Genomic DNA, 17,877 nt, shown 5'->3' on the forward strand with positions numbered 1-17,877 from the left:
CACCCAAAGGCTGTTGATGGTCCCACCCCCGATGGCCGGTGAGAGGCCTCCTCCAGAGGGAAGAGCACAGCCAGCAGCACCGATCAAGAACTTTCTGATCTCCTTGCTGCTGTAACAACTATACTGCCTGGAGGGAAGATAACCATTAGGCCTAGGCCCTAAGTCGTGGACCCCCAGAGATTCATTTTCTCCTATATGCCATCCATAGGAGTGTTTTTGTTTTTCTCTCCTCCATGCCTAAATGGTTTGTTTATTTAAATGTTCACTTACTTTATTTTAGATCATGTAAACTGTTTACAGGTCTATATTTATTTTACTTTGTTTGTTTGGTTGTCTTGTCAGGTGTTTTAATGCTTTTTGTGTTTTTTGTATTGCTTACTGTCTGCAAAACAAATTACCCTTTTGGGACATTAAAGATTTTAGATTGGATTGGAGGTGCACAAACAGTTTATGTAGTTTGATCCTTACTAGCTCCAATAGGGAGTGATAGTTTGAAATAATTTGTGGGAGCCACTGAGTGACAAAAAATTAAAATGTTTGCTAACCCATAATTAACAGACATTACTTTGAGAAAGTTAGATCAATTCTGTATAGAAATTGGGTCTGAGATAGAGGTAGGGTTAGAGTCCCCAGCACACTTAGGCTTTTGTTAATTGAATTGGGTGTAGATTTATATGGGCCTAGCTTGATATTTTGGTGTTGGCTAGGGTTGGGGTACTGGCTGTTGTTTAGCCTCAAAATGGGACAGCTAACCTACTGCTCTAATACAATAGCTTACACTGAAATGTCTCACCTGTCCTCACTACAATGTAGTATCACAGTTCAGAATACAAATTCTGTATATTATTTAGGTGTGCCATATCTAAATACCCTTAAGAAATGTTACATTGAAGAAAAGATTCTCATAAATTAAATTAAATTAAAAGTCAAAGTCTGAAAATGTGTTGATGCAAATGTTTAATTAGGGATGCAGATGAAGATAGGGATGGTCTTACAGATTGGGGATATGTTATAGCATAATTTACAATTGGAAGTTGGCCATGGGGTGTCTTAGGCCGGGGTCAGCATTACAGCTATTATTATGATAAAATGGAGGATTAAAAAGTAGATCTGGACTAAGACCTGGGCTAGGGTGAACTTCAAGCCTTGATCCATATCTCCAAATGACAGTTTCATTCTTCTTCCTGCATGCAGTTCAGAAACCAGTCCAGTTTGCCCCACCTCCAAATAAGCAGGGCACAGGCAATACTGATGACAACTGCAATATTTTTGAAGCCTCAGTCCATTCATTATCTCTGTGCCTTTCCATGTTATGTTGTGTCCCTTTTTCCTTTATGATCCACCCCAGTCCCCTCCCCAATAGAGCTTCATTCTCCCAACACACTTGTAACCTTGGACAATTTAAAGCTCTTCAAATTGATTAAAGCTGCACACCTTACTGTGAAGCTCTGAAGAATTAATTTAGATGAAAGGGAGAGTGATAGGGAGTATTAAAGTTTGATGCTTGATATTTAGCAGGTCTCCATGGAGATGCGATGTTGTGCAGGGTACCCTGAATAAATGCTTATGAGATGTCTAGTGTCCATACAGCACTTGAATTGGAATCAAAGTTCTGATAGTTTACAGACAGGTACTATAGAATTCAGGCCAATGGTATATCCTTGTGTAGTCTTATAGCATTTCTTTTTTGTCTGATATATTAGGATTGTTTTTTACTGTCACGGGTTTATATAAATAGTGTTGCTGGGTGGTTTCTAAAAGGGTTGTCATATCTGCATAATTGTATTGGTCAATGGTCAGTTGCTCTCCACTGTAGTGACCTGCTCAGCTGGGGTCAATGGTGAGTCTAAGCTCATTAGAGGACTACCAAAGATAAAAAGTCCAAACCATTATCCACCATGTTCTAGGTCAAACAAGATATAGCTTTCCAAAACCATGTGTTTAAACTATGTACATGATAACCAGGTTTCTAGATTATGGAATTAAATAATATATTTGTATTAATGACCCCTTATGTTAGGGGAAAAAATAACAAAATATCAAACTTTGCCAGTGATGGGGATGAAACTGAACAATTATTACTTGTTTTGCTCCGGAAACCCAAGGCAGTGTTGTTTCAGTGTAATGTAAATACTTACTCTCAAGCTGGCGAGGGTGAACACACACAGCTTATTCGTTGAAAGAAGATAAGAGATGGGAGAAAATTAAACAAATACAGTAAAATTATACTGGAAAAAATAAATTTACTTTGAATGAATTAACCTTTGTCATTGGCTGCTTTTTGAGCTCTTCCAGTAGACTTACCACTGTTATTTCTGACCTTTAACAAGCCAGTAACCCCAGATGTACAACTTGCATTTACCTCTCTTCTTATTGGAGACTAATTTAGCCTTTGAAACACTTTTCCAGTAAGGGCTTTGCTCCTCCAAAACACAGTTTTACAAGAAACTAAGCAATATTAAGGACCTCTTCTATATATTGTTCTTGTTTGTCTTTAGTGTGGTGAAAAATGTAGTCTCTTGTCATATCTAATTTATTTAATGTGCAGAGGTTTCCTGCTTTTCATATATTCTATATACATTTTTGTGCAGTTTTTCCTTTGAAGTAGAACAGGAAAGCCAGATTGGTTTGTGATGGCTGAGTAAAGCTGAGGGCACCTTAATTTCAAAAAGTCTGCCCATGAGTATGTGTCAGCATGACTTCAGCTGCATCTCCTCTTGACTCATTGGTTTAGATTATGCTCAATCTGGACTGATGCAAGTGAGACACTTGGAAATGTGTCCATCTTTCTGTAGGTCTCAAGATCATTGAAGGGTTTGGTCTCAAGAATGGAGATGTGCAAGTTCTCCAACCCCCAACCTAAAATCTGCCCACCCTTTCCATTTTTTCCTACATGTATTCTCAAAATACAAATTTAATTTCCAAAGAAAATCCCATTCCTCTTCCTCTTGCGATACCTTTCAAGAGATTTGCCTTTGGTTCTCAAAGTCCCTGGCCATCTATCCTGAGATTTCCCTTCGCCCTCTGTATGCCGGCCTCCCTGGCGCTGAGGATTTGCCTTTAATAGTGGCAATAGTAGGCATCTCAGTACCTGATCAATGCAATGCATTCATATACACCATCATGTGTTGACGCATACAAGGATTAGTATTCCAACTAAGGGAGTTTTAATCTTTTTCACCAGCTGGGATGCTTGCCGTAGATTTGTTGGTTCTAGAGTGGTTGTCATTTAACTCTCTGTGATGCACTGATGATGATACTGTCTTTCATTTTAGCCTCTCCCTACTAATCCCTCTGCTGTCTGTGACTTGGACTGCAGGATAATGCTGCCTGCTGGATTAAGAGTTCAGGTTCAGACCAATACGCATTGTCATTCAGTAGATTATTCCAGCTAAAGTGGTGAGGCGTGCTTAACTGGTTTATTTATGGCCCAGTTGTTGCTCAGGGATTGGGTTGAAGACTGTTCGTGGTGGAGATGCACAGAGGAAGTTAACCCAGAGGCAGCATGCCAACTCTCATTCAGCATGAGCGACAGGGAGACATCAGGGTCTGGGGAGACAGCTATGCGATGCGGGAGTGGAGATGATGAAATTGACTTGCAGGCCTCGGAAGCCCCGTTTACATGTTGCGTGATCATTTCCATGGTTAATGATGCTGGCTTCAAGGACATCTATACAAAATGCTGTAATTGTATTGATTGGTGGAGGTAGCTAGAGGAACAGTCGATGATACTCAATGCAAAAATGATGTTGGAGCTTTTGTTCCCCATACAGGTTGCAGGATGGGATTCAGAGAGTTGTTTTCTTTAAAGATAGACAGCAATTGCTGCCATAGAATTTCTACTCTAAATCAAGTAGTTTTTCTCCATTTTAATTTTCCATTTCCAACTACAATGCTAATACCTTCCTCGATCACTTGTTGTCTTGATTTTCTGGCCCACATTTGGATGTTGGCACGAGTTTTCGCATCAGAAATGCCGCCTTTATATGTATTTATTTTGGCATGAACAACGAGGCAGAAAAAACAGCAGACAGTGGATAATATCTTGTGCTTCATAACAGAATGCTGATATTTCACAATGTGAGAATGATTTTCTTCTGCAGGATTGCTTTATTTATTTATATATATAATGCCACATGGTCATTTGAAGCAGAGAATACATAATCAGCTTTATATGAAGAAATGCAGTCTCCTAGTGGTCTGACTGCCTCCTCCTCAGTTGTACAGTCTCCATGGACTTGCTTTCACAGGAGGAGGAGCCTGGGGTTTTACACAGACACTGTTCCTACCCTGCGAGCCACTAGACATCGCATCTTAGAGTCACATTAATTATTGTAATTTATTTAGAGTACAATGGACTAATGCTACACACATGCTCCTTGTAGGTGGACAGCTCCATTATCATTTATCATTTGAGAGCGTGGGAGTCATATCTCTGTGTGTGCATCCACATCCCATATAAAATGTTCAAATCTAATATTGATAAGGGAAATATTTAAATTCTGGTAATTGTCTTTTCATTATTTTATGATTACATTTAGTTTCTTCTTTTGGGGGGGGGGATAATTGTTTCCCAAGGGCTGTATTATTGCAGGCAGTCTGCTTATGCTGTGTTTATAGTGAGACTTCAAGATTACAGTATGTGTGTGTGTCTGGGGGGTGTGCTTATATGAGTCTGGTGTCAGCTCCCTGATATTGAGCAGCTCAGACAGGTGACCCAGGCAGTTGGGTGCCATTGCAGAATTACGCATCAGGCTGCAATTTAAAGGGGAGCAAAGGGCTGGCAGGACATCACGTAGAATGCCGAGATATCTATATGGGTTTTGCTATTATTCATTCTGAACATTGCTGCCACCTGTAGGGATGTTTCTGTATTGCTTTTGTCTTAAATCGAAACGTTTAATCTACACAAAAACATTTTAGTCCTCTGTTTGACCTCCTAGGCAAATGTCTTATATTTGATCCAGATGCTGCAAATGCTAGCATAGTCACAGTGGAGGAGGAGCAGTTATTATACTCTAGTGGAAACAAGACTGTGGCTGAGGCAGACAGACACAGACCATTTCTTCTTTTATACTTTTTTCTCCCCCCTTCTGTGTTTTAGAGTTTGTTTGCTTTGATGGCCGCAGACTAAAGACAGCTTATGCATTACAACTTCATGCCTGCACTGCAGCATTTCTGAAACAAAATGGTCAGAAATGGAAGCTGGGTTTGTCTGGTGGACTAAAATGTATTCCTTGCATCCGAATATTTCAGGGTGGCAGTCACATGCTGCTGTCTCCGACAGTCCCAGGGGAGGACATGGGGAGGACATAATGAGGCCTGAGCAGTGAAAACAACTTAACTAGTCTGGATAATTAGCACAGGGCAGGCTGAACCCCATTTCTCATCAAAACGCATACCATCCCTGATTTCACTAATGTGGGCTTCTGGGTGCACGCCAGGTGCAAAACCTCTACCAGCACACCATAGTAAAAACCGATTATATTAACTGGAATAGCAACAGGAATTGCATGTTTCCTTTTAAACTGCGGTTTGATTTGTATAATGGGTCTTGCATAAAGTGGCCATTAGAGGGGGGTATTTCTCTTTGCTCAGTGCATTTTTATAATTATTGTGCGTTTTATATATATTTACCACTTTGAACTAAAATGTTATACATTCATGAAATACAGATTCAACTATACATTTTACATTCTTGAGACCACCACTACTTAACGATTCGTTTTTCAACAACTGAATAAAAACTATTCCAGAAATAAAGTTATGATTGAAGCACATTATCATTGTTCTTTTATTGTATATATATATATATATATATATATATATGTTTGAATATTTGACGTTAGATTACAAACGGTGGGGCCTGAGTATTTTGATTACCGTCCTAAAAATAGCAGTGAATTAAAAAACAAAAAAAGTCACTTTCAAGTCAACTGCTCACGAGTCGCAGGCAAATTGCCAGCAGTGTGTGCCAAGAAGCTAATTTAAATGTTTATTGCGCAGATGTTTAGCAGCTCGATTGTCGTGTACTTGTAGCGCACATTTGCGCCGTTCTGCACAAATCTGCGCTACAAGAACACGCCCATTACCCCGCCCCCTGCGCTGATGTATGTGGGCGACTGGGAGGAGTCAGAGATAATTAGGCCGAGGCCACGCCTCCAACGGGGCGTGGTTTAGCACTCCAATGCCAAGCACTGAGCCCTGCAGTTACGCACAGCCTACACGGCAGCTGGCGAGCAGGACGGACAGCTTGCTCTTCCCTGCCAGCGAGATGCACAGCCTGAGCATCCCGGTCTGCACTGCAGCGCTCTTCACCTTCTTCTTCATTGCATCCAAGTTCGTCCCCCCCCGCCGGCACTTGCAGGTAGAGGACCGAGCTCTGGTCAGTGGACCGCTAGACCCCCTTGCTGCCTCCAAACGAAATGCCTTAAGAAAGGAGATCAAGGAAAGGCGCAGGGAGCTTTTGCCTTCCTACACTGCGAAACTGTCCCACCAAGACCCGAGTGCCTACCTGGAGAATGACGTCAACCTCGCAGCAGCAGGGACAGACCTGGACCTTATGGGCTGCAAGCATCTCCGTCACGTTCAAAACTTACAGTTCCTCGGGTCGGGCTACACCAAGGCGGTTTTGAAGGGAGCTTTGCCCCGAGGATTGCTTATTGCTCTGAAATCGGTGAACCACCAAGGGACTGACATGAGGAGGTGTGTGGAGGACTTTGGAGACGTGGAAGGGTGCAGTGAGCTGGTGTCCTACAAACTGATCAAGGAAATAATGCTGTTACAAAGACTGCAGCACCCCAACATCATTAAGGTAGGTTTGCATCCCAATCCGAACTAGAACATGATTGCACTAGATTGCAGCATTGGTTGCTTTCCAAGTAGTTTTAAAGCAGCCTGAGCACGAATGCTTGCGTGTGTATATATACAGAGAGAGTTCAGTTTCAAAGTTGCCTTTTTATTTTTCCACATGCGTTTGCGAGCAAAGTCCCCCCTTTGCATGATTTAATCACCGCCATCCTTGCCAGATCTCTTCTGTTCACTGTAACCATTAACAAGCCAAACAACAAGGAGCAGCCGGGGTCTGTCAGACAGACCTTACTCCTGTCTTAATCCGATCAGGAAGACAACAAATCACATTATCCCATTTCAACAATAGCTATCTAAAGACAGCCCCGGTAAAACTATTGAATTAATAAAATAAATAAAGATGATTGAATATAATATTTCACATTCACACCAATCTAAACATACCTTGAAATAATATGAACATCTAGTCTTGGTGTGGAAATGAATAATTGAGCTTTCACACTGGTTTCAGAGCATTTAATGTTTTGTCCTCTAGTTCCTTCTGTCTCTTTGTATGTGCTTGTGTGACTGCCTGTTGCAATGTGAGGAATTCGGCCACTGTGATTTCTTCGTCTACTGACACAATGGACAGCCAGCTGCAGTGCCAGGTGGAAGTAGACCCTTATTGCCTTTCTCCCCGCAGCTCCATGGCCACTGTCAGGGCAATAAGTGGGGCAGCGGCATCACCGCAGCGCTGGAGCTGGGCTCTCCACTCCAGATGATCCAGCTTCTGCAGAGCCCCTGGGAGGAGCGCTTTCGGGTAAGAAAACACCCTCCCCCTCTTGGGGTGTTAATCAGAACCCCACTGTCCTGCTGGGAAGACCTCTGGGAAGCACCGGGCATTCATAGCCTGGAGAGGATTAGCCAACCCCCCCTTAGCCTCCTGATTTCCCATTCCCACAGGCACTGATTACACAGATGTCCTTCAAGAAGCTTAGTGAGCTGGGATGGAGAATCCCCCGAGTCTTGAACGCACACTGCCCATGTGAGTCCACAGGGTAGCCAAGAAATAGGAAAGCCACGTCCAGATACGCGTTGGTGCTTGTATGTGTGTGTGTGTGTTATTGCGAGCTGCACCTCGAGACTCTTAATGGAGAACGTACTAAATATAAGTTCATTTTTGGCCACTTTTCAAATCCCTTCCAGATAAGTAATTGACCCGGGAAAGAATGTGTTTCTTTAACCCTCAATATGTGAATTGAAGCGTTACATCACAAAAAAGGACATGCAAACAGTTTGGCAGGCGATCTCGGTCTTCAAAGTGGAGTAAAACTGTTTGTGGCAGTGTTTAGTGTTTAGTTTTGTTTAGTATCTGCTGCATATTTGTCTGAGTCAGTGTTTGAGAAGATACGGGGGGGGGGGGGGTCGGGTAAAGTGTTATAGAACTGTGTGACAATGGGATTTTTGTGCCTTGACATAAATGCATCGTTTTTCACTCAGCTAAGTGGCGGTCAGTAAATGTCCCTCCTGATGGAGTGCTCTGACGGCTTCTCTGGTTTCAGATGTGCCTGAGCCTGGTGAGGCTTCTCCATTACCTGTCTGTCTCCCCCCTGGGCTCGGTGGCTCTGCTGGATTTCCAGCCGCGGCAGTTCGTCACTGTGGCCGGGGAGCTGAAGCTGACCGACCTGGACGACGCCACGGCGGGGGATCAGGACTGCAGCACAGACACCGACTGCACCCTGACCTTCCCACAGAACAACTTCACGGTCCCCTGCACCAAGGGCGGGACCTGTCAGGGTCTCAACGAGAAGAGGAACCTTTACAATGCATACAGGTATTTTCTGCTTTTTATTAGTTATTATTTATTTGCTATAAAGGAATCATATAAAGGAGACAGCTCTTGTTTTGTCCTAGCTTTATCTATGCCCATTGTCCCTACATTTAAATTAGTGCTTTTCCTTTTCTGATCCAGGTATTTTTTCACTTATCTGCTGCCCCATCGAGCTCCGCCCACCCTTCAGCCTCTTGTGGATAAAATCATGAATTCAACAAGTAAGAAGGAACTTCGTCTCCTTGTCTCACCCCTTTTGTTTCACCTTAAGGATCTCGCAGGGGCAAAAATCAGTCTGAGCTTGGGAGAAAATGGTTTTGCACATTAGATTAGACTAGTCTTAAACTGGAGGGGAGAAATAAGGTTTCAGGAAGTCATCTGCCAATCGTCTGAGATTTTGTACTGATCTACTTCTCTGGCGTTGTGTCCCACAGGAGGGCTGAGCAGTGGGATAAACGAGATTCTGGAAGCATTTGAAGAAATCTTACAGTTATACATGTCTGGACAATACCTGAAGAACCTGTCACCATCTTTACTCAGAGGTAAACCTTGGTGAAATATCTTGGTAAAATGTACATTTCATGTTGTGTTAAACGTAATTAGAGCTGTGTATTTCAGCAGTTGTTTCTTCCTTTTTGGACTGGATCAGTAAAGAGACACTTTATTTGAGCACTACATACATTTTGGACAGCCATAACACCTCCTGAGCTGAATATTTTAAATGACTTGTTTCTTTATCAAATTTAGCCAAGTCAAATTCATTGGCAACCTATTCCTAACCTCTCCAAACGGGTCCATCTGTGCTCCTGCTCTGCAAAGACTAGACTGCTCTTTGAACTCCACCCAGCAGTCATAGAGGGGAAAAAATAAGTCTGGCTTTATCCCTGCGGTTGTCAGATGATATTTTCTTGCATTAGCTGCCGTCAAGACATGTTAGATGTTAAAAGCCGCACACAGCTACACCAGAGCCCCGGCCAGAGCTGCTTTTGAAGAAGAATATGTTTCTTCCTCCTCCAGTCGACCCAGTATACCTCAAAACGGCTTCATTTCAAAGGCGATGACGATCAGATTGAACATGTGCTTGCGTTACTGCACAAGGCATCACCGTTCACATTTTCGAACAAGGAGCTCTTCAGTTCACACCTCTGTGAAGCAGATGTGCCGGGCTTGGGGGGAATTGAAGCCGTCACTTTTTTTTTTTTTACGTCTGTCTTCTAGCAAAACACTTCAGGAGATGGATGTTGAAAAGGCAGTGACGAGGTTTCCGTTGCTTTCCATGCCATGCAGAATTTATGACTGACCGTTTTGAAGCTCTGGGTTGATCGTTTTGGCATTCGCTCGCAGGAATGCAAAGTCGTACCTGTCTGGATTTCAAGTAGCAGCCAGCAAGTAATAATTAGTGGAATATTAATGTCAGGACATGAGCAGGAGCAGTGAGAGTCCTGTGGGTGAAGAAAGATGGTTATGTGAAAGCGTGTGTGTGCGTGTTTTTTTTTTTCTTCCAAGAAATAGTTTAATAAAAGCACTGTGTGAGGGTGAAAGTCAAATAAGAAACAGTCACAGTTTGGTAGACAGCCCTCGTTTCTCACTCTGAAACAGCTCACTGTTTGCAGAAAATTGCTTTGGTTGGAGCGTTTGTTTTCCATTAGTATTCCCCAGCACATTCCCACCAAACACTTAGGCCGAGCGCGTGCCAATGTGTAACGCAACACTCTCCGCAGCTATTTTGACCATTACCAAGAGGATGTCTGTTAGGTCCGATTTCTTTTGACGTTTGGGTTCGGTATTTATCGGGCCATTAATGTTTTGCAGATGAATTTTGCTACAGAGAGCTCTTTGAAACACAGGTTTTGTCATCTTCCAGATTATACTGCCGTGAAAGGGATGAGGGTGGCGGGCAGCGTCGACTACCGATGCTGGCCGTCGTACAACCAGCAGGGCTGCGTCCTGTCTGTGCACAGTGCCAGGGAGGCAGCGCACATCTGCAGCTCCCACGCGCAGTGTACCAGCTTCACGATCAGCAGCCAGAGGACCTGGGCAGGTGAGGACCTGGGTGGGGAAGGATGGAGGGGTCTTTATAACTCTGTGAGTAGAGATCACAGCAGTCTGTAGGCGAAACTGCGCAGAAGCTCGGATCCACGCACATGTTTTAGTTTCGCGGCCTCCTCTATACAGTAAATCTGACTCAAATAAATTAGGTGTTCACTTCTTGTGAAGTATAATTTCACATTTTTCACATTCTTGGTCCACTTATCAGTTTAAAGCACAAGCACTCTCATATACAGTTTTAACTCTCTGATTCTTCTTGCTTTCACATAATTGAACTTAATCTTTTAATTTTGGTCTTGGGCACTAATGATGTAATTTGATAAAGGTCTTTCCTGAGCTGTAAATCTCTTTTGCATTTGAAGCTTACTTTTTTAAGTGTGAAGGAACTCTTTAGTACTGCCAGGCATTTTCATAGTAACAATGACTGCATTTATAATCATAATCAGTCAGCCACCCCCGACAAAAAGAACAATTATTAACTGTTTCAAGTCACTGCAAATCATTTTTAAAAAGTGTCTGATAACTCGAGAATATCTTCAATCTCCAAAGACCTTAATGGGATGTTTAACCTTTGAACAGATTTAAAGTCACAGCATAGAGTTAATTGCATTTGTGCATCTAAGTGTATAACTGTGATTGCATTTTTCCCCCCTTGTCTGCAGGGCGGTTCCTAGCATCATTCAGAAGTGGTTTTCGAGATCTGATACCAGATGTTAATTCTGCTCTGTATGTGAAGAGGGGTGGTAGCTCCAGGGCAGCAGCGCAAAGAAAAGAGAGGGGATCAGAGGTGGGGGGAGCTGGGGCTGGAATGTCTGAAGTAAATTAATATGATATATTTATAAGATTTTGCACTGCAGTTGTTTGATCTTCCTGCCAATCTCTTTGTTGCCAAGAATCGTTAAGGGATTTCCCTTGAGGTATAATTAACAAAAACCTGCCTACTAATTTTTCATTTTATTTTTTTATTTTGTTTTGGTTATATTTATGATAAAGTGTTTGGAACTTCTAGTTGTAGATTTTAAGGATCAAACGGAGAATTGTAGGACAGTAAAAAAAAAATGAACACAAATACACTTTGATGTTGGTAAGATCAGACGTTTTGCAGCTCTGTGCTGGATTTATAAAATATAAAAGGAATCTACTTCAATGACTATTATTTATAAAGCAAATAATTACTGGAACCACACCATTTATCTAAGATAAGTTCAAACACTCATATATGAGTTGTGTGGTTAAATTCTCTTGCTTAATGTAAAAAACAAATGCAACAAAACCCTAAATGATGTTCTCTTCGAAACTAAGGGCTGCTGATGTAATTACATGCCGAGTTAGGTGTGTTATATTGATCTGATTCTGCATCATTTACATAATCACACCTTGTGGGTGTTAATGAACTTTCTTGTTCATTCTTGTACCTTCTTTCAAGGAAAGAAACTCTATTTATTGAACTGGGACAGTAACCAATTGATGAGATGTTTTGTAAAAAAAATAAATATTATTTTATGAAATGTGTTTTTGTGGTGAATTTATATAACATGGGACATTTTTTGTTTGAAGTGTAATTTTAGCAAAACCTGATTTACAGGTTTTCAATGCCGTGAATATTAATTATTTTATTTATTGATTTATTAAATCGCAAAACAATGTGTAATGTAATGTAGGCAGATGTGCTGCTCTACCCAATTGTTTGATCTAGTAGGCACCTAAATCACCCTTTTAACTCTTAGTTTCTCAGTTTAAAGCAGCCGTTCACCTTACGGACAACATGAGGTACAATCTGTACTATTTCAATCTTACTTTATTCCCTGTTTGTTGTTGAAATATCTAGGCATCACTTGTCACACCATAAGAATCGAATCCAATCAGAGTTTATTTCATTCTTTTTTTTCTTTTTTTTCTTACTTTTGTCTACCAAAATTTGTGTGGTTTCAAAAGGGCAAAACCCACCCATACTGTGCCACACAAAGTTTAGACAAAAACAGGAATGCATGCAAATTATCACCTGTAGGGTCATTATAGCTTAATTATTACATATAAATGCTCCTTAAATTGAAAGCTTTTCTTATGGAAAAGGGAATACTTGCATAATGTCAGAAAACAGTCAGAACAATTAAAGTAAATCTCTTTTTAACACACGAATGGCAGGCCATCTGCCTTATAAGGACATGCCATTCAGTGGATGTATTTGGGAGATCCAGTGATAAGCCAGGCTCAGGGGTTGTCATGGCTGGGCTGGGGGGCTATTGTTCCTCAGTGGGCCCCCAGTGTCTGTATCAGGGCTTCTGATAAGACCGTTTTCATGTCAACAAATGGGCTGGTGACACAACTGGGCCACGAGACTACAGATAATGGGGAAGAGGATTCTGAGTGGGATGAACAGGTAATGTGAGTTTTTCTGGTGTGTACCAATGTGGTCAAAGACTGGTGTGTGTGGAGATTAACCGGGTTATTAAGTATTTAATCTCCGCCATCTGAAGTGTATCATTTTAATATTTCTAAAACGTTGTTATAATCAAGAACTGGTGAAGGCCAGTACAACATTTTTCAATGAGAACTTTACTCAGTCTTTCCTACGAAGTGCTGCAGGGGCTACATTACTTCTTATGGTTTCTTTCTGCTTTTTATTTCTGCTTCTCCCTGGGCAGAGGGCGTTGACACTTTTTTTTCCCCCCCAGCCCACTCTCAGCACTTCATTTCTCAAGTCTGATGAAAACTGCTAAGGGCTTGCTTAGAACAGGGAAGAAGGAACAGGGGCTACCATATCATATTCCTGACTTGAATTAAAACATAAATCTTACTAGAAACCGTTAAAACCGTGTTTTGAATCCTTTTAAGTTTTAAGGCATTGAAATTCAATCCCTCCAGAAAGATTGCGCGGGCCCTGGCAGAGGCATGTTAATAAGTCCCCTGATTTTGTTTGCTGTGTGTTTTGCATGCTGGATTATGTCTTCCGCAGCCACAGGCTGCAAAATGTATTATTCATTGTCTTTGGGTTGCTTCAGCGTGGCTTTGTTTAGAAAGTCAAATTTGTTTTCTGATAAATGGGTGATAAAGTGTGAAATGTGATTAGGGTACTGCATCTGCAAGCAGGAGCCACAGTAGAAAACTTCAACTCAGACATGCACTGGGGAGAATGAAATATCTGTAAAGTGGGGAGATGTTTATTGGGGGTTGAAGTAGGAAGATTAAGCTAATTAGTATTTGCTGTAGAACACCGCCATTAATGTTGCTTTTGCACACCAGGTCTGTACCTTCCTGCTCTCGGCTTGTTGGTGTAACATGTAGGACTAACCCAGGACTAAACTTTCAACTTGCTGCACTTGAGGATGATCACTGTCTGGAATTTGGCTGGACGTTAATGCAGAATAATTATTCAATCCACCTCACTTTTACACGCTCTGAATTCTACTAAATCATCAGGCAGGTAGGATTGTGTGAAATTAGCCTTTGACTACAATTTTATTTTTCTGAAAGGCCTAATGTCATGTTGGAATATCACACTAAAAATCTGAATGAAAAATATGCGCAAATTTCAATATGATACTTAATAGAGTGGCACTTTATAGGCAGTGGGTTTTGTGGGAATGGTTAACTGTTGTTGTGGTCATATTTGTGACGTTTCAAAGTCAGATGCTGTATTGTTTTCTCTTTGTCCAGTCAGACACGAGCCACATGCAGTGAGCAGTCTCGGCCAACAGATGAGAAATTCTCTTATTCCACTTTAAAAGCCTAAATGGGTTTGACAGGCTCCTCCAGCAGGAACATGGCTCTCACTGTGTATTTCAAAGAGCTGCCTTCAGCCCAGCTGAGCTTGTGTTTAATAGTCCAGTGGTCACATCATTTAAGGCAATGTGCCGAGGTGGGGGTGGGTGTTGCACAATAATCAAAGGATATTCCTTTTGTTTCAGGCATCTGGTTTGAAGCACCAATGGGTTTTGAAACACGCCAACCCTTTCTCAGCCCCCACAGTCTGAAAGCCAGAAGAAACTGTTGGATTAATGGTGCTAATGACAGTCGAAATCCATTGAACCATGAAAGAGCCATGCGTGCTGGGTCGCTGTGGCCCACAGCTCCACAACCTGGGAGCACACGGATCTGCTTTCCCTTTGAAGAGCCTCCATCCATCAGACAGCACAGAGGCCTGCCTGGGACAGCCCTGAGGCCATCCGCGCACATCGGCTGCAGTCACGGCTGCCGTTTTTTCTTTTTTTTTTCCAGCCCTGGTCAGAGCTCCTGTAAATGAACAGGAGCTGTCTTCCCCCCGGGACCCAGGGGCTGCTGAGGGGGCAGACAGGGCCTGAGGGAGGAGGGCGGGGGGGGCATCTGTGATGTGGGGTCTCGGTGCTCCATGGAGACCCGGGTAGTTCCGGCCAAACTGGGAAGAAAAATAAGCTGTCTTTCGTTACAGCACTGTTATGTCTTCAATTAACCTCACTGATCCTTTTGAGTCATTTCTCAGAAAGCCAACCTTTGCATGGCTGTTCCCATATACATATTTTGTATAAAAGTATACAGTAACTAATAGGTGGGATTACGTTTTTACAATGGTAGGATGTATTTCTTAAATTTGTTCTCCTCCCAATACAAATGTTATGGGACAGTAAGCGATGCCCAGCATGTTTACAATGCAGTTCCTGCGCAGAGAGCATGTTTTATCATAAATGTGTTTTTCTTCCTCACTGAAATCAGCACAGATTGATAGTGACATGTTGACATGAACACTTCTCTCATTAAACTCCATTTGCATGCTTTAACAAGGACCAATTGAATTAGATTTCCTTGCTACAGTCAATTAAAATTTGCTAGCTTGTTTTCTGTGTTCAGAGCAGATTAGCTGATGATGAAAACAGACTGAACGCATCCTATTGTGGGTAGTTTATGTGCCTGTTATTGGCAGTGCTTTCAAAACTCTCAGCAAGGCCAGACTTTTATTTTTTTTCTGGAATCAACAATCTGTGAGATCCAAGACAAGCCTGAAACAACAACAAACAGTCAGAGGGAGAATGAAAGCGTGATAGAACTATAATTGAATGTCTCTCATTTCATAGACACTGGGATTTTAATTTAATTAAATATGTAAACTCCGTGAGCATGGCAAATAAACACTCAGACCTTAGATACTGAATGGATTATGTTTAATACAGGTGTAAGTAAAGAAACAGAAGCAAGACCAAAAACAAACAAACGAGCTGTTAAATTACAAAAAGGTCAAGGCTCACTTAATTCATTTCAATCTTGCCCCCTCAAAAAAACAAAAAAAACTTGCTTTAACTTTCAAGAACTTGTAGAAAACATCAGACCATATTTAAATACCCTTTTAAATGTTTGTAAAGATTGCATACTACCTTGCCAAGCTGGGTGTTTAATGGCTTTATAACAGTCATTAAGTGAAAGAGTTGTGAAGCATTGCGTTGAGCCATAAGTTACTAATTAGTGTAATGCCTCGAAGATCATAAAACAGTTAAGGAATCGTGTCGAGGGCTGTAAATGGTGGCGCCATTAGGAGTTAATTGGAAAATGTGCCCCTAGATCATTAACAGACTACCAACAAATCACTATTAGAATTTTAATTAAATGTGAACATCACTCACAACCCATTAATGAGTTATTAGGTTGCCTCCTAACACCCCTGCCAAACACCCTGGCTAAACTATATATCTTGGACTGTACTTTAGCAAAGTTATTTTAACCTTTTGGAAGACAGCCCATCAAAGAACCATTAGCTTAAAAGTACGTAGACTGCATGCTATACAAGTTAACTTTTAGTTTTTGCCTGGACTACTAATGTTGAATTTTAAATGGAAGACACTTTCAAAGTTTATTTTTCTCACTTATAATAGTTTCACTACAAAAAAGTAGCTGTCAAATAATTGTAGCTGGAGTAAGAATGACTAAGGCAGGGCTTTTGCTTTTTTCATTTCCCAAAGACTCTGTGGTGATCCCATGTTGAGAGAGAGTTTCTATGAAAATGCACCACAGAGCTCTTTAGCAAACAGGGTCTCGACATCAAAGCCGGTGGAGCTGGCGAGAGCTGGGCTCGGCCTGGAGAGTCAGCAGTCTGCCACGGAGAGGCCCTGGGCTGGCCTGTGATGCCTGGGGTCACCATTTACACACACACTGGGGGACGGCCTCTAGCTGGGTCGAATTCATCCTGCACTCCAGAGTTTATCAAGCCTGGTCCTAGAGTGGCCTTGTATTTACATTCAACCGCACTCTCACTTACAGGACCAAACGCTCAATTAAAACGAATAATTGGATTAATTAAAATCATGTAATTGCTGGTGGAGGTTTCAGTGTACCAGTACCTGTCAATTTTATTAAGTAACTTTAAACTTTTTTTCTTTTTAATTGCTTGATGTCAAGACTTGGAACACAGTCAGTATATGTCTCTGCACATTTTCCTAATGGTTTTAAGAAAGCAGACAAACGGTCTCCTAAACATAAAAGGAGGCACGGTTTAAAAAAAGAAAAGAAAAAAAAAGGCTTTCAGAACTGACTTCACAGAAGATTAAAGAAACTGAAGATGAATAAACCTTTTAGAAACAGGCTTGTGATCAAAACTTTATTAACGCGTTCCTGGTCTCTGAACACAGAGTCAGAGACGAGAAACGCTCTCAGGTTTGACTGGTGGCCATTTTCTCTCAGAGCCTCCGCTGAAATGAACGACTTTTTTCAAGCGGCTGCGCGTGATTAAAGATGTGCATGCTTTTGATGAAATTCTGATCAATTTCTTTCATTTTTAAAGTTTCCCCCCGCCCCCCTTTGTTATTACATTTCAAAACAGTTTCTTGCTGCTCGCAGGCAGCTGATGTTAATCACTTCTCTCAGCGCTGACATGAAAGAGACTGTGTGTGTGCTGAGTCAGGCCATCTGAATCCCAGCCTCGAACTCCATCCATCTTAATAAGTTTAACCATAAACTACCCAGAGAGGCTGTGTTGGGCTGTGGGAAGTGTCTGTTCTCAGTACAGCAGTGTATTTAATCCAGAGGTCCTTGAATGTGGCCTTCCTTTTCCTCAAAACCCTTTAATATTACTTAAAATAATAGATCCCAATCCCCTTTTCTGTCAGCAGTGTTCTTGAGGAATAACATTACAGTGAAAGAATGGTTAATTCAGAGTTGTACTGGGAGCTGTGAAATAAATGTTCAAACTTGGAGCAGAGGAGGTAAGGGAGAAATAAACATTGACAGGGTGAAAAGTTCACGAT

General features: G+C 41.7%; 1 protein-coding gene across 1 annotated transcript; it reads left to right on the plus strand.

The window, feature by feature from the left end:
- The first annotated feature begins 6,232 nt into the window (after positions 1-6,232).
- pkdccb (protein kinase domain containing, cytoplasmic b) lies at positions 6,233-12,177 on the plus strand. Its single transcript, XM_066694576.1, has 7 exons — positions 6,233-6,814; positions 7,493-7,609; positions 8,352-8,623; positions 8,762-8,841; positions 9,055-9,162; positions 10,485-10,661; positions 11,332-12,177. Exons 1-7 carry the CDS (start codon positions 6,275-6,277, stop codon positions 11,493-11,495), a joined length of 1,458 nt encoding a protein of 485 aa, XP_066550673.1. The 5' UTR covers positions 6,233-6,274; the 3' UTR covers positions 11,496-12,177.
- Positions 12,178-17,877: the final 5,700 nt, after the last annotated feature.

The sequence above is a fragment of the Amia ocellicauda genome, chromosome 21 (genome assembly GCF_036373705.1).
Source record: "Amia ocellicauda isolate fAmiCal2 chromosome 21, fAmiCal2.hap1, whole genome shotgun sequence".
In the NCBI taxonomy this organism is placed as follows: domain Eukaryota; kingdom Metazoa; phylum Chordata; class Actinopteri; order Amiiformes; family Amiidae; genus Amia; species Amia ocellicauda.